The 20,091-nt window shown below is 38.5% G+C and overlaps 1 protein-coding gene across 2 annotated transcripts in view; it reads left to right on the top strand.

Moving 5' to 3' along the window:
* The window catches only part of TRPM7 (transient receptor potential cation channel subfamily M member 7), a 54,730-nt gene that overhangs the window by 5,218 nt on the left and 29,421 nt on the right, over positions 1–20,091 (top strand). For both annotated transcript variants that reach the window (XR_003571781.1, XM_027888965.1), the window contains exons 2-4: positions 16,676–16,755; positions 17,997–18,035; positions 18,502–18,700. Coding sequence is in view for 1 of the 2 variants with exons in the window: in XM_027888965.1 (XP_027744766.1) it covers positions 16,676–16,755; positions 17,997–18,035; positions 18,502–18,700 (318 nt within the window). In the remaining variant the exon portion in view is untranslated. The remainder of the gene's footprint in view (positions 1–16,675; positions 16,756–17,996; positions 18,036–18,501; positions 18,701–20,091) is intronic.

Raw genomic sequence — 20,091 nt, 5'->3', positions numbered from 1 at the left:
TTGATGGTTCTGAAAAAAGTCCTTATGGAAAGGACTAGAATATGGCAAATGGTTTGACAGCATATGGTATAAGGATGTTACAGGATTAGTCTGTAAGATAAATGTAGTGGTTGATTGCCAACGAGAATTTGAAGTATGGTACCAAACTGATAGCACATTGAAACCTGGTTTATAAGTTATGTATTTTTTGCCCCTTAACTAAAGATAAGGTGACATGTTACTGAAGTGGTAGGCTTGAATTAAACCTTAATTATGGGAATTTCTGTATGTGGGTTGTGTTTTTTAAATCCTGAAAGTTGCATCCCAGTTATGGATTATTTAATAGTTATGTTATTAAGAGCAATATGTTTTTTCCTGAAGCCTCTTACAATCTCACTCTAACTTGAACTGTTTCATACATTTGATGTTGTCACATTCTCGGGAATGTTTGCACACTCTGTTTGTATGGCAAACGTGCAGTTGCTGAGTTAATATGCCAACTCATATTTATTTCATTTGATTTCAGCTGAAGGAGGATGCCACATGATTTGTGTGCTGGCATATCTGTTGATTTTTCTGCAGCTGTAAAATCAGGATTTTAGAGGCTCATTCAGTAATCAGGTTGGTTCTCTGTTGTGCGTAGTTGGACAACTGATGTTTTCAGAAGATCATCCAACTTCAGAAACAGCTACTGTAGACCCTCTGTGAGCCTTTATTGGTACTTCATCTTCAACCTGTCCATGGAGATCAGTAGTTTACATTCATGTACAGTCCAACATGAAGTGCTTGTTTTATCTAATTCACATCGTGTGTTCTGCAAAGAGCCAATACACAGTTTCAAAGAGTGTAGATGTGTGCTTATAGTTCGTCTACGTCTGACAATTGTGCACATGTGAATCTTACCAATATCTAAACTTCCTGCTAGTAATTGTACCAGCAAGAATTTGGTGAGCTTGTTTCTGAGTTGGAGAGGATTGAAGCTCTTTCAGGCTCTGTGACAGACTGGTCAAGCTTCTTCTTAGTCACGGATCCCAAAGCCTGGTCTGGATGACTCCTGGTGCTATTGGATTCTGTCTTTAATTGTTTACTGGTAATCAAAGCAGACTTAAAAAAAAAAAAAAAAAGAGAGAGAGAAGCTGCAGGTTCTGAGAATTGGCATATTTCTATTAAGTTCTGATTTGCTGATTTTTATTTTTTCTTTGTATTCTTTGCTGGCAACTTTTTGGATGATTACTGCAGTATATTTTTGCTGCATTACACTGAAGCATTCTTGCTTGATAATACTTTCTCAGTTACAGCTCTGAATTAGTTTAATCTAGGTGTTCAGTCTTCTACCATAACTCTGTAATCCTCAAAGCCTGGGAAAGTGTCTGTTACAGCTCAGTCAGTCTTAGCACAATGGTTTTTGTAATCGAATACCAGGTTCTGTTCCATGCTTTGTTCACACTTACCTCTACCCAAAGCAGTGCTTATTTTCTTTATCTGATCTACTTGATTCTTGTCACCTCTGCTGAGAATTTTCACTTTGTAGTCCCCTGACTTGTGCTGGGTGGAATTTGGCAAGGTGTCCCTGGTTGATGGTTCTTACCCGAATGTCTGCTGATTTTTTCTCTAATGCCGCAGTGGTTTTGTGAAATGTGGACTTGAAAAACTTGGCTCTTAAAATTTAAATTTAATAAATAAATTTACGTTTTTGCCTTCTGCAAATTAATTTCTAGGTGCTTTGTTAGGAAAACTCTATTTCACAAGCATTTACTGCTTAAAAATTTCTAGACTTGGGGCACTCTTTAGAGCTAATATAATTTAGCAGCACAGGTCTTCCCACTCTTACTCTATTGACAGTCTATTTCCTGGCTGACCTGGAGTGCTTGAGATGTGGCTGTGTGTATTGCAGGGCAATAATCTCAGATTACGGATTGTTGTTCAAGCCCTTTGCTACTTGTTCCCCCATCTGCCAAAACCCTTCTTAAAAGGTGTAATCCAGTCTGAACTCATCTAAACTCTGGCTGTCACCCTTTCACTTGTCTGTTTATGCTTCTCCCTATGCTCAGCCACTATTTTGGGGATCTGAACTGAATGAACTTCTGATCACCTCCTTTTTTTTCCCGGGATTATTCTGTCGGTCATTTCCCTGAATCGGCTTTCTGTGTGACTGCATGAATGTCGGTGCTGGTATGAGGTAGGGTGAGATCATGTGCACAGGCTTAGGAAGATGGGATTGTGGCACCCCAAACTTGCCAGGAGCTGTGAAGCTGGATTGGAAGCTTGCTCTGCAGTGCCTGAGAGTTGATTTGTGCCATGTATTAGTAGGTGTTTGCTTACCCTGTAAGTGTTGTGTTTGGTGTATGTGAATGTTTTCTGTGTTGTGCACAGGCTGGATGGAGCTGTACCATCACAAGTCAGGCTCTGTAACCTCTTCAAAGTATAAACCAAGTGGCATTGTAGGCCTTGCCTAATTGTACTGCAGGCACGTAGTAGCTATTCTTAAATACTCTTGTACCTAAATTCTTGTTTACAGAGGACGGTTTTCTGACCTGCTTCTCTGAATGTGTGCTAACAGATGCAAGATCATTTGCTTTTACCAGCTGTGCTGTGCTCCAGTCTGTCTTTGTGAGCTGAGCTGCATCAAGATGAGTTTGACCCCTTCCATCAAGTTATTTCTGCTGGCAAACGATTCGCTGCTGGTAACTTGTCTCGCATAACAAAATCTTGCTCATTTTTTTTTTCTCTGTGTTCTTAACTTGCTGCTTATTTGCTTTTTAGTGGTATTCCCATTCCTGTTTAACTTTCTCAGGAAGCTGAACCTGTTTCTTTGGGGTAGGAGAGACCAAAGCTGCACTCTGCTAATGAGCCTGCCAGAGCTCAGCACGGCAGCCGTGTGGACAAGGTTCAAAGGCGGTCATGCTGATGTGCAACATCGTTAAAATTGCATGCAGATTGGCTTTGTGGAGGGAGCTTAATGCAGCATTCTAGCTTGTGGCTAGAGCCAGTCTGAAAAAGCTGTTTGCTTTCCAGGCCTGTCCCTGTGGCTGCTGCGGTCACACAAGTCTTTAGTCAGGCATAACTTCAGTCACCTGGATAGGTTAAATTATGCATGTGCTTAAGTGACACATGATTGGAGCCTAAAAATACCAGTTGTGTAATTACAGAACTGTTAATCAACTTTCTCTTCAATTATAAGAATTGGTTAATCTACAAGAGTAGGTGCAGTTAATGATGTTTTAAATGTCAGTCTTACCGGTTTCTCTCGTGTTCCCTGGCTGCAGTGTTTTCTGTAGTCTGCAGAATTCTGTTAAACAGCAAATTTAATGAAACTTCAGCTGAAGGCATTAGAAAAGTACATGGCTGAGGGTGATCTTCTGGCCACAGTGTTTGAGAGATTGATCTTGAAGGAATTCCTGCTCGTGGTAGTAATCTTGCACTGGGGAAAGAGTGATGAATCACTGATCCCGCAGCTGACAAATATCCTACACAACCTTCTAGGAGCTTAGCATCATCTGGTGTGGCAATGCCTCTGGATGCAGAACTAGTTGGAAGAGGATCTCTCCTGATTTCACAGACTAGTTTACTGACTCTGTAACTGCTGCTTTGTTTGTGGGGTTAAGCTGCAGGCTGACCCATGTGGAGCTTGGGATGGACATACACCTCCTAAACTGGCATCAAAATGGCTTTGCAACCAGAGGCACTGAAAAGCAGAAACATCTCCTTAACTAACCTTCGTCCTTTTAATTTGTGCCAGCTTCAGAAATTCTCTTGATGAGGATTTATGCCTTTGCCTCATTAAGCAATTGGTCTGTCTTAGTCTTGGTTTCTTTTATAAAAATCTTATGCAGAAAAATCCCTTTTTAATTTTCAGCTGTAGAAAACCCATGGTTTGCATGCATGCAGTTTCCCCCCGTAAATCTTACAGCTTTCTGTGCAACTCGGGGACTCTTCACTGTTCTCTTTAACTGTTTCAGATGCATTAGTGAAACAGTGTGGCCTTTTTATGTTACTTATATAGGGAAAGAGGGCAGAAAACACTCCTCATCCTTGTCCTGGTTTGGGCTGCAGCTCGTGTTACAGGTGAAGGTTCTGTGGTGGTGAAGGCTGCTGACAAACAGGTCCTTCACTGTGTGAATGGATCATCTGGTTGTGCTCAGTGTTTTGTAGCCCACAAGAGAAATATTTGAGACTTGTATAATCACTGTACTTTTCTGGACAATATGATGCAATAAACTTTGGGCTGTGCTTTCTTCCTGGGGTAGAAAATCTGCCATCAGAAAAATCCCATCTTCAGGTTGTAGGAAAATGTTTTCTGGTCACATGCACGTAGGCAATCTGCAGAATACAGGTGGACTTTGCAGAGAGGGGGGGAGGATTATTCACAAAAGCTAATTAGGCAGCAAGTCCCCAGGCTTGCTCAGGGGAGATGGAGGGGGATTCAGAGCAGCTCTTTTCTCTTCTCTCTGCAAAGAGGATGTAGAAAAATTAGCACTGCTGAGATAAGGTTAGTCTTTTTGACTATCCTCTTGGGTGTCATTACTGAATTTTTCATTTTTTTCCTAACAAATGTAAAAATCTTGCATGTAGGACAAGAAATATCCTTTGTAATTAATGTATTAGGAGTTGGATTTTAATTATACCATGAATTAGAAAAAATCTTCAATGCCAGATGAGAATGGATGCTACTCTCAAACGCAGGGTATCTGCTCACCAAAAATGTGACCTCAGGCAACACGTTCCTGCTTTACTGGCAGCTCTCTGAGGAATAAAGAAATACAGTTTTAGCTTCCTTTCCTTCCTGAACGTCAGGATACATGTGCTTAAGAAAAAAAATCATCTCTTGGTGTGACAGATCTGTAGTCCTTTCTTGGATGCCTGGGGTTGGTGTGCTTTGGGGATTATTTTGACATACCTTGACAGTATGTTGGGATCAGCTCAGCTGTTTTGCCCTGTACTTCTGCCACCAAAGGGGATGTCCTACTTCCCTTGTTCCCACCCTGATCATGGCCATGGGATCCTTTCCTGGGCCTTAGTTTTCTGCCCAGTTTGCATCTGAATCTGTTCGTTCTGACATCGCATCTACCTCCTTTTTTAGGGATCCCAATCAACCCCAAAGGGCAGGTGCACAACTGCTGGTGGGAGGGAAGAAGCAGGAGAATGGGTGGGAGGGGAGAGTAGTCACTTGCTCAGCTTGTCTTCTCTGACTGCACCCTCACTTTATAATTTGAAGAATTGCATCTGTTAAAGCAAATATTTCGCCTGTGTTTCTTGGCTTTGCCAGGATCTCCACCTCCTTTACTTTTTGTTTCTCTAGAATGATTGTCTTCACTCCTTTCCCAGTGGGCCAGGGAGGAGTCCAGCCCAGGTATAAGTCCAGTACAGCTTAGACAGGCCTTTGTGCCACGTACCACTCAGCATGGGTGAGTTTTACTGGAACTGAGTATGCTGGAAGAAATGATCATAAATAGAAAACATTTTCCAAGTGCAGGTTGTGCTGTGGTCTCTCAGTATCATTTAATTAGTTGTTTCCTTCACCCTGCAAAAAAACCCAAACAGCCCGAAAAAAAACAAAAAGAAGGTTACTTTATTTCTAAAAATAGTATCTTTAGTTTCTGAGTAATTATTTAAATATGTGGTATTTAATGTAAGTGTACCTCTAAAAGCATCAATAGCTCAAACAACTGTCTGTTCCACTCAAAAACTGAGAGTGGAAATTCTTGAAAGTGCCTAAATAAACATTATATATTATTTGAGGCAGTAATTAGCTGCTTTCACGTTTCCCTTAATAAAGACCCAGTTAAGTTTCTTCTCTGCACTTTTCTAAAGTAAACAGAAACTACTTGAATAGTTTTAGTGGGGAACTTTATCTTCTGATAAGAGTTTAGGTACATGGATGTCTCTAGAATGCTGTCAGGCTACTTCTGCCCTGAGATGAGGGCTGTAGTGTGTGCACTCCTGAGCACCGAGGGCCTTGCTGTGACAGGAGAGATGGGTCTTTGTCCTGACAGGCAGTGCAAGTGTAACTGAATCCAGAAACTCACCTTGCTAGTGAGCTGGAGTTAAAAATGCTTGAGTTTTTGTAATTCTGCAGCAGGTGAGCTGTAGCAAATTCTTGTTTTGGCTTGCTTTTGTCCCAGCTCATCCTACTTTCTCCATCCTATTCTAATCCCTCAAGAACTCTGACTGAAATGTTTGCTTCCCCTGCTGTAGCCAGCAAATACTGATGTGCTGATGTGCATGGGCAGGGACAGTGCAGAGAGCAGGAGTCAACTGATGTGCCCCCTCACACCTTCACTGTCCTGCCCTGGAGTGGTGCCCATATTTCCCTTAGCAAGGATGTGAAGGCAGTCTGGGCTTGTATAACTGACTTCTGTCTCCTTCAGACATCAGTTCCATTCCTGATAGTTTATTTCTAGCCTGGAACCAGTCTAATACTTATTTTCTGCTCTGAGTTGACTTGCATAACTTCTACAGAATGATTTTCTTAATAGTCCTCACAGCTAAAGTGAACAAAATTCCAAATCTGTTTCATGTGGGTCTTTGGCTGTGTGTTTACTGACAGACCTCTTTCCTAGTGTTGGTAGTTTTGTTTATAACAATAAATTGATTTTTCCTTATACTATGTCTAAAGAAAAGTTGTGTGAAATGTCCTCATCCTTAGGAGTGGTCTGGTGCTGTCACCTACTTCATGTGCCCACTAGTATCTTCTCTTGTTCTTCTTTGTCACCCATGCTATTCAGAGAAATATTATTGATCTGTGATAAATAATGTAGTCATAAGACTTCCTGGTTTATCAGGTTTTTGGCGGTGTTTTGGTTGTGGTGGGTTGGTTTGTTTGTTTGTTTGATTGGTTTTTTATGTATTTTTGTTTGTGTGGGGTTTTTTGTTGTTTGTTGTTGTTGTTTTTTTTTAAAAAATAGGTATATTCACAGGGTTGTTTGAGGCCAGCTATGTCAAAAATCCCTTAGTGATAACAAGTTTCCATTGCTCTAGTGAGTTAATAATAGCCTACTTAAGTCAGCAGGCACCAAAATCTTTGCTGTGATGATAGAGAAGTGTATTTCTTTGTATGACATGAAAAATAAGTCACATCTTTAAACTGAGCAGACTAAGAAAGTGGTAGAGCAAGACAAACAGCATCCACCCTTCCAGTTCACTTTTGTAGCTGTAATATGCTTCAGCACCTGGTGCATTAATCAGATGTTCATGCACTTCATGAGCCAGAAAGGGAGGACCTTCCTTAAATCTGCAGTTCAAATGCTTCTGGAACACATCCCTTGCATCTGGGGAAGGAGTGTGCAACCTGTTTGCTGTCTCTGAATAGCGGCTGCCAGAGCTGAGCTTTCTTCATCTGGGAACAAATTGGAAGCAGATCGAGGGTAGGATCAATTATTTGGCTGGTCTGTGAACCTTTTTTCCTACTACTGGATTTCCAGAGGTGGCCACCACTGACTTCTGTCCTGCACCTAAGACTTCTATTCCCTATGTGATGGGGAAGGAACTGGAGGTTGCTTGAGGAGGACAGCCACCAGATTCAAGCTATGTGAGTTGTTTTACCTCCAAAAGCTTGCCCCAAGCCTCATTGCTTCCAAAAATAACCTCAGAGTTTATAGGATTGTCTGTACAGCCTCTCTGGCTCGTGCAAGGTAAGCCCTGCACTTGCCAGAAACGTGATGTGTGAACCAAACTAATACTTTGGTGTGGAGTAAATCTGGTGAGCCAGGAAGTGCAGAGGCTTCAGCAGCCAGCACAGCGTGTCCCATGGGTGCCTGTGGGAAGGACCAGGGACAGTGGCCATCCTTCATACCCACAGAAATGCTTTGACCCACTTTAAAAGGCTTGGCCTCGTTCTGTGCGTGCCGGTGAGTAGGAACGCTGACTCGACCTTCCTGCTGTGCTTATTTGGGAGTGTGTGTAGGCTTGCAATCTGCATCAATGTAACATCAGAACCATTGCAGGCTGCAGCTAAATCATTGGTGCTGGGAGAGGTGGGGAGGATGCAGACTATACAATTGTATCACTGTAGGTAAGGAGAAGTAGGCTGTGTGTTTAAAAATGTGAGAGATTTGGGGTTGGTTTTATATGGGTCATGCAACATAACTAAAAATGGATTTTAAATGAGGAAACCTATCAGAAAGAAGAGGGCACTGTATGACAGGCTTGAAAACATTCCTATGTATTTTTGCCATGCATTTTTTTTCCAGTTTTTTAATCTCATTTGAACAAAGTGGATATTAAGAGGTAAAACAGAGGTGACTGAAAAACTGTAGCTGTATTTTCCTTGCCCTTACTACCACATGCTCCCTTTCTGTCCTTTTCATTCATCCATTGTTGTAAATTTTAGGAAATAAAGAATAATTTTCATCTCCTTTGAAAGCTCAGTGGTTTATTGCTTTTAGGTCGTAACTCTGGTATATGTTTTGAAATGCTTTTTCGTCTGTGAGCTCACAGGAAATAATTTATAGGTTCTTTAGCAGGGCTAAAATTTTTTAGCTTGATATTTCATTAGTTGGGAGGATTACAAACATGAACTCTTTTAAAATAATTTTCTTACTCCAATTTACAGCAATGAAACTGGTTTACCTTCTGCTGTGTTTTCCTACCAAAATTCCAAATTCTGTCCATGAAAGTTGTTGGGAAATAAAAATCAAAATACATTTCTCTCTCTGCTTCCTCTCGGCTTTTCTGAAGGCACGTTCAGGAGCAGCAGTGCCATCTGCTCTGCTGACACAGTCTCAGGGAGTCTGTGATTTTGGCAAGTTTAATTACTGTATCTGTTATAATTGGACATTTAACTCTGAAGGTGTTTATTGTTATATCAGCTGAGAAGAAGGCAGTTCAAAATTCCACCAGTGTGCGCGTGTCTTCTGAAATCAGCTGATGGTTTGTTCTGCTGTAACCTGAACTATCTCTTACTTTAGAATCAGCTATGAAATGTTTTCAAGGTGAATTTTGATAATTCTTTTATGCCCTGTAAGAATGGTGTATGCATTTTAAGATTTAGTAGTGTCTAAAAAAGAGGAGCGATTTTATGGCTGGTCTAACTGCAGAGCAGCATGCACCTTCACATATTAAACACAATTGTTTAAAAATATGCTGCATTTACTCTGAATTTCCCACTGAAAGACATGTATTGCAGTTAGAAGATAACTTTCCCAATAATATGGGTAAAGTAAATTGGATTGAATGTCATAAAAGTATCCCACAAATACTAGGTCTGGGGTTTTTTTCTGGTGTGTCAGGGTTAAAGGTAATGACTTTGTAATGCTAAATTCTGTACATCAATTTAGGGTATTCTGAATTAAATGAATCTGCAAAAAAAAAAAATCCCTAAACTATTGAATTATATGCTTTGTAATTATATGGTGAAACAATTCTCACTGAATCAACCTACTCTTCAAATAGCAGGTTGGAATAATTTTCATGAAGTTTGAGAGACCTGTAAAAATCCCTTTTTTCACAAATCCCAGTCACTCTTTGCATCCAGAACTGCACGTGGGTTCGGTGAGTTCTGTGCTGGCTTTGTTACGTCAGAGAAGAACTTGATGAAACAATAACTGCTCTGTTAGAGACCTGGATTGCTGTGAAATCTGTTCAGAGCAAATCTCCTGAACTGTTTCATAAAGAATAGGATTGTTGAAGATTTGTTTTCGGCACTAAGGGAGCCATTGAGATGAAGATTCCTATCGGTGCTCGCGGCTCATTTGAGGTTTCCTTCCCGTGAGCAGGAGAACTGACAGAAGGCTTTCTCTGACTGCCCTTTTTCCTTCCCTGCTTCAACAGTTTTTTATTTAAATAAAACCAGTATTTTTTTGCTGTCAAGCAGTGTATTTTCAGGGCTGTGGCAATATTTTCACTAGAGAAGTCTTTCAATCCGGCAAACTGGAGCTGTTTGGTTTCTTAAGGGTCAAGTGAAGTCGGGTGAACTGCTCTGCTCAGAACAGGATCTTCAACATAGCAGAGACACCTTTGGTGCATGATGGGTCTGTCTGAGTCTGAGCTGGTGACAGTCTGTGACCAAGAGATGCCCCAATGCATTTGGGAAAACGAGATAAATGAACCAACTTTTTCTTGTGGATGAGGCAGGTAGCTGTTACAGAATAATAACAACGAAGTAGTCCTGATGGAGGCAGCTGGTAAAATATCCTTGCACAAATATTTTCATTTGTACTGGATTAAACAACAATTAAGATTAAATCTTCTCATTTAGAGTGACATACTTCACAGGGATACATTAAAGCACTGTATAAATATCTTCTGACATTGTGGCAATATCTGAACCTATTTGTCTTTCCAGTACTGCACATATCCATACTTTTTTCAGAAGTTAGTACAAAAAATTGGTGAGGTTGACTGATACTGTAGTTACTGATTGAGGAACAAATTCTGTAGGTGTTTTGTGCATTCTGTGGACAGACAACACTGTCATTCTTCCTCAGAGAGTCTTAAATATAGTTGGTAATACTAGCTGGCTAAATGCTTTGTTTCCCCCCCCTCCCCTTTTAAAAAACAAAAGAAAACAAACAAAAAAAAAAAACCCAAACAGAAATTATAGAAATATGTAATTCTAAATTGAAGGGAAAGCAAGTAAATTAAGCACCTGGGGTTTGCTGGAGCCAAGAGTTTAAAACAAACGTTAGCAAGTACATGGCATCAAACTATCTAACTTTTTCTTTTTTTCCTCCCATCTGCTTATTTACTTAAAGCTAGCTGAAGTTTTGAAGACTTTCCTCCAATGCTAAATGTTTCCCTGAGGAACTAAGTTTTGCGCTCTGCTAGTTTTTTAATACAGAATTGGAAGTATTTTCTTTAGTAAAGAGACATAACTGTTTTTTAAATAACTCTCCCCCCCCATGCACAATGGCTCAGTTACTCAGCTCACCCTGTGATGCACATTTTCAGTGTCATTCCGTTAATTTGTGCTAAGAACGAGCCCAGGTGCTTTGCCTGCAGTGTGGTGCCCAATGCCTTAAGGCTTTGAAGTGCCTGGAAGTCTTAGCAGTGAGAACTAGCACGCGTTTTATTTATGGCACCCCTTCCCACTGGAAGCTTTATGAATTCCAAACTCCTTGTTGTGCGTTAACTGGATATTGTGTTTATCACGGTGGTTTGGCTTTATTTGGCTTTATTCAATGTATTGAGCATAAAAGAGTGAGGCTTTATGAGGTTTGTGTGGAATTTCTGCCCTTCAGCTATAGCTGCAGGAGCCCAGTGCTGGCCAGGGTTAGTTGTCTGGGCAGGGATCACAGGTCAGTCCCATGGGGTAGCACGTGTTTGGCTGATGGAGGGGGTTTCTCAGATAAGAGATCCTCTGCTAAACCACGGAAAGAGTGTGTGCAGCATGTATAGTTATATAAGAAGCAGTAACTTCAAGTTGGAACATTGTCAGTGGACATTTCCTTGAATAGACAAGCTAAAGGACGCTCTCAGTACAGAATGTCTCTCAGAAATGTTTTGAAATTTATCTTGCTGGCTGTGACCTAGACAGATAGGACTCCTCTGTGCTAGCACCACTAGTCCTGATGCAGAGTTTCCACCCTGTCCTCTTGTTTTCAGGCTTGCTGAAACCTCCTGTGTGTTTTCTTTTGTTCAGATGGAAAATAAACTTTTTGGAAAAATTTGAGACGATGGGGAAAGAATATAGAGCCTGTATTGATTTTTACTTAAAGGACAAATAAAATTGGGAGGTCTGTTTCTTTAAAAAATATTGCATGTATTGAACTGCTTTATGGTGTAAGCAAAGATTTAAAAGAGGAAATACGAGATGGTGTAGAAAAGTGATATGACTTCTAAATTTGAAGCTCAGGTCTGTGCAATCAGTAACTAAAATCTCCACTATCAACCTTCCACAGAGGTCGCAGTTTGGAAAATTATTTTCCAATCCAGGTCATTTTCCTGATTAGGCAGGTCAGGTTTGTTGATAAACTGTCGGCAGACCTGTGGGTTGGTGTGCACTGCTGCAGGCTCCAGAGTGATATATTTGGGATGAATTAGATTTTAGTTTTGTAATAAATATCGTGACAATATTGTAACTTATTGTAAGTATTGGAACTCATGAGCTACCAGCAGTATACAGTATCACAAAAGAGTAGAAAGAATAAACTGGGAACCCTTTGTACATGAAAAAAGTTCGAGATGGTCAGCTATACAATATACTTATAGCTGCCATATTTTCATTAATTGAATATCATGCGAGTCATTTTGAGATTTTACTGAACAGGCAGGCTGGCTTTCTATAGAGAAAATAATTAGACCAAGTTTATTCAGTAAACTGAGAATTTCACAATAGTTTGATAAGGTTTTGCCATACAATTGTGCACCAATTGTTGCCCTGCTGAACTTAGTTGTCTTCCTATTTTAGTGTGTTGAATGAGAGGCTCTTAGAAACACTTCAGTGAGCTGAAGGGGGGAGTGGTTGTTTGTTTGTTTTTTTTTCCCTGAGACCTGATCTCATACTGTACTTTGATTTTTTTTTTTTTTTTTTTTTTGTAACCTGCTATATGCAAAACCTTAAATTATAGTTTGTGGTAAAAGTTTCATTCTACGCAGAGCCTTGCTAAAGTTACCCTTTCTGAATTTCAGGAAAGGTAACATCTGCATCTGGAGCAGGAACACTTGGGTAATTTCTGTTATCGGGGCTTTGGAGTGCTAAAGCTATTGCTGAATCAAAACCAACAAATAATGGCTATGGTCAAACTCCCAGCTGCTGGAAAAGGCCATGGGATTATCTTGACATTTATATACTTCCAGAACTCAAAAGTAGTTGGGCACATTCCCTTGAGCTTACATTTCACTAAATGTTTGTGTAAGTTTTGTTTCAAATGGCAATTAAAATTATTTCAGTGTTTGTGAGACTCTTAAGAGAGAACTTACTTGTTTGAAATAGTGTAAAGTATTTCCTTTAATCATGATCCCAGGGTGACAATATCTCTTCTAGGTTATTGAATCAAATCTATGTGCTCTGTGCTTCTTGAAGTTCTTTCAGAAGTACTGAAAGACACGATGTCTGCTCAGCAGTCAGTACAACCAGGAGATCTCTTGCATAACCATCTACAGCTTAAAGGCTGAGCCACTTGGGGATGAGGAGTTAGTAGGAACTGTAGTACACCTTCCAAAAAGTAAAATTGAAGGATTATTTTGTGTGTGGACAAGGTCCTGCCAACACTGATTGCTCAGAGGTCTTAATGTGCCCAAATTTTTGTAGGTAACTCCCCTGAAGGAAAAAGTGAAGGTAGTTCTGGAGTAGTAATAATTGTATTAAAATTTTTCCTGTAAGTCTTAACTTTTATTTAGCTTGAGAGACGAAATACGCACAAGAGAGACTTTGGAAAGCTAAGGTTCTTTCCACAAGTGCAGTTTTGAAAGAAAATAAAGTAAACAGTTGTAAAATAGCTCCCTATATGTTGATATTACTTGTGCTTTTTGCTGAAAGGCCCCTGACCCGTGTTGCCCATAACTGTGGTGTAAAGTGCACCTTCTAAAAATACACTGGGAAAACAGAGCACTCAGCAGGGCTCACCCACTACTGGAAGCAGAGTTTGAGAGGTGCAGTTGTGTATCCTGTACAGATGAGGAAAAGCTTTAATAAGAATAGGCAATTTTTCTGAAACAGTCTGATAACTCACATATTGATTTTGGAGTTCTCATTTGATCTCCTGTTTCAACTTAATCTTTAGTTGATAAGGAAGTATTTCTTAGAGGTAATTGCTGCAACTAATTTATCCTTAGTAGTGTCCTCATGTCATCTTCCTGTTTCTGGTCATTACAGGAACATTATGTAATAGTAGTTCTTATTTACATGGAGGGCAATACATCCAATATTTTTAATGTGATTTTTACCTGTTAATGAGAAGTATCTTTCACTCTCTTCTTTTCTTGGCTTGTATTTTCTTTTTTTTTTTCCCCCTCTCAACAGAAAACAAGACCCTGTAATTAGCAAATCCTGTATAAAATCTCCTGCAGTAAAGATTAATTAGCAGACAGGCATGCTTCTGCAGAGTCTAATTTTACCAAATGACAAGTTCCAAGTATGTTTTATGAACGTTTTAGACCTCCTCTACATAAATAGCACACATGTAGTAGTGCTGCACTGAAAATATTTTTACTGCTGAAGAATAGAGAGAAATCCTTGACAAGTGGTTAAAACTACATTCTTTAAGAGAAAAATTAATGAATGGTTGGTTGTTTTGTGGGTTTTTAATTTTTTTTTTTATTTTCAGAACTGTTTATTATGAAAAGTGGTGTTGCACATTGTTCCTTGTCCCCAGCTTTGATCACCACTTAATAATAAAACAATATTGTGTGGAGCAATTGACGCAATTGCTTGTGGTTTATATTCTTTGGATTTTAACATCTAGCATGTTACAGCTAAGATATCTTGCTTGAAGGTATGGTTTTAGCCAGCTGGCTAAAACATATAAGTATTAAATTACTCTTCTTTATCTTTTTATATTCTGGAGGATCTGCAGAGTTCATAAATGAGCTTGAACTACTGCAGCTTTAAAGCAAAGCTCAGTTTTAAGAAATGAAGTACAAAAAGACTCATGTAAACAGCGGGGACTCAGCAGAAAGCAGCTTCCAGAACTGGGATTCGTGTCACAAGGGCTAAGGCTCAGTAGTGTTAAAAAAAATTATGAGAGGAGGAAGCTAAAAATTTAGACTACCTACTATATGTAAAAATATACACAGAGTATGATGTACATATAAATGTACATGTACACATTTATAGCACTTGCTAATCATCTGATAAAGGTAGAGAAGAAAGAAAGCCGTTCGATTCCAGCTCATGTAAGGCACGGTGTCCTGGGAATACCCAACTCCTTTGTGGAAGGTGATGCTCTTCTCTTTTCTTACCAAAGACTGAGGAGATGCTACTGAAAGATTCCAGCTGAATGCTGAGGACAGCAGAGGAGGAGATCTCTCTCACCAGTGTCTTTAAGAGTCACTCACTTTGATCTGCTTCAAAGGAGAAGGGAAAAAACCCACACAAAAAATCCCCCACCAAACAAAAAGTGGGAAAAGCACCATAAATGTAATGGAATCCTTCATAGCACCATGTTTGCATGTAATGTCTAATATCCTGTTTTTCCCTTGCTAGGCATTCTTTCTCTTTTGCAACAGTATTTATTCCTATGTATAGGGAAAGGAGGTAGGACAGTAGCAAACAATGACCTTGGCTACTTATTCCAGGTGTTTAAAGTGTCAATTTAAATGTAAAATAAGTTGTGTGAGTGCTCATTGTGTCGTTTACAGCTGATTTTCCTTGTCATGATTCTTCCCAGGGCGTTGTGCATCCCTCTTTCTTCTCCTTTCTGTTGCAGGACTGACCTTTACCCTTCAACTTTCCCTCCTCCTGAGGGAAACTGGTGGCCTTCTTAATGTGAAGACAGAATCTGGAGCAGCAGTTTACTGCTGTCTTGTCAGATTCATAGTCAAATTCACTAAAACAAGATATTGGAAGGCCATCACGATGAATAATGTGGGAGAGATTGCTGTGTCTGGGAACTGTTTTGAAAGAGGGTGGGCAGTCAAGGAGCAGTTTTCCAGGGGTCTGTATTAAAACTAGCTGGTACATTCTTGTAATAATTTCTCTGATAATAAACTGATAAAGTTGCACTGAGTGAAAAACATATTCATCTTCACTGAATCTTCTCTTTTAATAGATTTTAAAAAAATATAAAATCCTCATTTCTTCATAGCTTCCACAAACCCCTGCTCAGATACCTTGAATAATACCTGTCAGTCTTTTTTCCCCTTGTTGTGAATAGAACAGGTATGAAATGTATCAAATTTTTCTAAAGGTAAAACGTAAATGTAGAACATTGCTCTTAGCAATGAATTAATTTTAACGTAATCTTAATAAGGATTTAAAGCAATATTGCATAACATGAAAATTAGCATTCCAGGATTTTTCATGGTTTTAATTACTAAAAATCATTGTCTGAGTTCCTTTCCCAATGTATTGCTGAAACTTGATGTAGATGTTGTACATTAGGATATTGTTTAACATGTAATCTTAAGATTATCATGCAAGATAATGTTAATGTGGCTGTTTAAAGCAACTGAAATGAAATCCATGTCCAGCTATTTGAATAGGGAAGCATTTGAAGTAGTGAACATCCTTGATTTCATGTTTCAGAGTATGTTTCAAGTCTAAGCTTAAAACACAGTTCAGAGATTCCAATTAATTTTGTTTACTCAAATGAAAAATATTTTGATGAAGAAAGAAGGTTGTGACTAATTTATGGCTACTAGAAAAGATTGCCAGTGTTGTTAGAAAGCTTCCTTACCCACAATTTCAAGACTAAAATTTTACTTTACAAAGAGGGAAAAAGATGAAATTACTGTTATCTCAGTGTAGTGCAAATAATTAAAAAAAATTAGCTGATTATTTTTCTTAGCAAGATAAGGTCACCAGTGTATGTTAGGTTTTTTTGTACATCTTTATTTGCATATTAAAAGTTTTTGTTATTTGAATGTTAGCTTTGAAAAATATTGCTCTGGATTTTAAGGGAGATGTGTGTAAGTTACATAATGATTCTGATGATCTTCTGGAGAGATGGGAGATATTTTTGTAGGGTCAAATACAGTTTAAAGGTTTTTGCGACAGCAAACCCCTCATATTCTAACTCTTGTTTCCTTAAGCAGCATTTTTCATTGCAAAGGCTTATGATTTGTATTTTTGAATGCTGTTTTACTTTTTGTTTTTCAGTCCCAGAAATCCTGGATAGAAAATACTTTCACGAAGAGGGAGTGTGTGTACATTATACCAAGTTCAAAAGACCCCCACAGGTAAACAGGAAATGATGCAAGAACTCATCACTGCTCTTTTAAATTAAAAAAGTCAGTATTGTAAAGAGTATTGGACTAACAACTTTGTCTGTAAGAAATACTGTCTTGAGTTCATGCTTTCATGATGAGGATTTTTAAGCTTCATGTATTTGAGAGCAGCTGAGAAACCTTTTCTTCTGAAGTTGAGAAAACTTCTATTTCAGTCTTTTCCATAAAAAACCTTTATGAATCTCTCTTGTTCTGTTGGGGCAGAGTATTATTTTTCATTTAATAACTTTGTTTTTAAACAGAAAAAGAATTTAATAAACGCTGTCGAAATTTTAAGTTTTTGTAAATAATTCACCACCTTCCTTGAAACCATGTGACACGAGAAGCTTTTAGAATTTATAGCCGTGATTGTAGAACATGGAAAATTTGCAAATGAAACCCAAGTAATTAGGAAGCTTTTAAAATTTCCAGAGCATTTAACAAGGAACAAAATGGTCTTCAACACTTGCCCTTTTACTTTAACCTGTTTGTAGCTTAGAAGGGACTTTAAAACTTTCCCATCAGGTTCTGCCCTTCAGTTTCTAAAAATTGCCTTCCATTGTTGGTGAATTTCTCAGTGTTTGTGAGTTATTCATAAATTAATTGAATGTAGACAGGATTATTTGGTATATGTTGATGATATTTAGCTTTTAGTATAGACAATTATAATTCAATAATTTTTAGAGAAGATCTAAAGCCACAGGTCAGTATTAAAAGCATAAATGATTAATAATGTAACTCTTACAGCGGACAAAATAAATAATTGTTTATATACAATGTCTGAGTAAAATTGAAGACTTCTGTCTGACATCTGTATTTGTGCACTTTTGCGTGCTGGCTCTTAACCATAATTGGTTGACAGCTGCTTATGAAAGCAGTGATGCAAATTTATCTGCTGTGCTAATTTTAGATGTGAAGAAAGCTGTTAGCAGGAAAACATGGAAACTGTTTGGATGGAAGATGAGAGAAATTACATAATGAACTGTTTGTAAAGACACTACTGCATAAAATACAGCCAAGTTACCATGTTGAAAAGGGACAAATTTAGGCATCATGTTTTCAATTTATTGCAGTTCTTTTTTGTTCAGCAACCTTTCTGTAAGCACATAAAATTGTGTGAGTGGTTGTGTGTCCCATCCCATCCTTGTCCCTCCTTCCCCTGCTCTTGAAATTGAAACTGAACTTAACTCACATCTTTAAAACATTTCTTACAGATGCCTTCCAGGATGTCAGATTTGTCAGCAACTTGTCAGGTAAGAGTTCTTCGTAATTAAAATATTAATGAATATTTTTCCATTAAATAAGTGCTTTCATAATAGAGTTTTTAAAAGTTTTGATCAATATTATGAGTGACAAGTTGGTGAAAGGTTAGATATAAATTAAATTTAACTGATATTTAAAGAACTGTCTGCAAAATGTAGATCACAAATTTATGAATATTGTATAAATTTTTTGACTTCAAAGAGTCAGTTTTTTCTGGCCTCCAGCTTGCTATCTCAGTGAGCTTCAATAATTCGCATAATAATATGTATTGTAATTACTTATTGCCATAAATATTTATGGCAACAAGGCCTGCTCTGGAAAAGAGGTTTTTCTAATATTTAGAATCTTTGCTTTCTGAATCCAATCTATTTCTGTTACAGACAAGAGAAGTTCCTTTCTTTTATTTTCCAATAGTGGTATTTACTGAAGTGCTGTGCGTGGTGTGGTTGGGTGCAGGTGCTGCTGCGGCCGCTTGGTCAGACAACACGCTTGTTTTACTGCGAGCCTGGCCATGAAATACTCGGATGTGAAGCTGGGTGAAAACAGTAATCAGGAAATAGAGGAGTGGTCAGTGGAAAAACACACGGAGCAGACCCCTACTGATGCTTATGGTGTCATCAACTTTCAAGGGGGATCCCATTCTTACAGGGCTAAGGCACGTATGACGTTTTTTTTTTTTGTTTGTTTGTTTGTTTGTTTGTTTTTTTTTTTTTTTTTTTTTTTTTTTTGTTACTCCAACTATGTTGATATTCTGGATGCTTCGTTTAACTTCTGAAATTGTAGGCTGAAGTGTTATCACCCATTTTGTGACAAGACAGTTCCTTCTTCTGTGCTAGTATTTTTTATTGTGATCCGAATTATTTCTCGTTTTCATTTGTAAAAATTAGGTTTTCAAAGCTAAAGTTGCTCAGATTTATCAGAATTAGTTGTAGTCAGGTACAGGCTTAACTTCAAATTGCAAATGGTAATAAGAATTCATAAACACTTCAACAAAACATTGCATTAAGAATTAATTGTTACCATTTTAGACTTCATGAAAATACAGCATAACAACACTTGTTAGATTTTTATAGGACCTGTTAAGTAATATCTGCTATCTTAACCCTCTATTCATAATTTTCAGAATCTGAAAAAAATTATTTAAAATTAAGGACAGATGCAGAATATGCTTCATTAGTAGATTTTTCAAAAACCATTAAAGCATAACTGTGCTGATCAGAATAACTAAGTTGTTTGGGAGAGGGGGTTTGTTAAAAGCAAGGATACCAATAAATCAAAACTTTGGAAACCAGTTCTTAATTCACAAGTGCACATGTACTGGAGAGGCTCAAAAACTGGAAATTCTGACAGATTCTTCACAACCATTTTGTGAAGGGGTTTCTGGTACAGGGTGGCTCCTGTGGCAAAACTGAAGTGCTTTTGAGGGAGGTGTGTTCTTCATGCAGAACCCCCAAGGACAGTGCAGTGCTGTAGGTCAGATCATCTCTGAAGTGGGAAGGGCCCTTAGCAGAGTTCTTTCATGTCGGTAATAGCAGTGTGTGAGTTCCTCTGTACTCTTAGTATAGCTTAAAATTGCTGTGAACCCTTTTCCAGGAGCACAGAAATAGCAGCTGCCCACACTCCTTCTGCAGAGTGCAAGTGGGGTTGCTCAAAGCAGTTAAATGGAGTAGTGGTGGTTTTTTATTTAGAACTTGATTCAGGAAGGGTTTAATTTCTGCATACTATCCCCTCCTCTATTGAATAACTTGTACTGAAGATGTGGCAGTGTTTTAGCTTATCATCCATCTACCTAATCTTATGCTGTTAAAGACGGCAAGTTAGAAAGCTGCCAGTTTTGAGGTTTACTATTAAAAAATGTAGGTTTTCTTCCCACCAGGAACAGGGGAGGAAAACCAAGCAACTGTCTGAAAAAGTCCTTGCAGGGGACATGAAATCCTTTCCCCAGTAGATGGCAGAACTTTTATAAGTGCTTTTGAATTTCATCTAATTTAGAGATAATCCAGTACTCTCATGAAGACTCATTTTTCCAAGTCCCTGTGTCAGTAG

Source organism: Empidonax traillii, unplaced genomic scaffold, assembly GCF_003031625.1.
Source record: "Empidonax traillii isolate 1590-97213 ecotype Southwest subspecies unplaced genomic scaffold, ASM303162v1 scaffold248:size1534464, whole genome shotgun sequence".
In the NCBI taxonomy this organism is placed as follows: Eukaryota; Metazoa; Chordata; class Aves; order Passeriformes; family Tyrannidae; genus Empidonax; species Empidonax traillii.
Note: the sequence above shows the minus strand (reverse complement) of the source record. Positions and strands in the feature narration are given on the sequence as shown.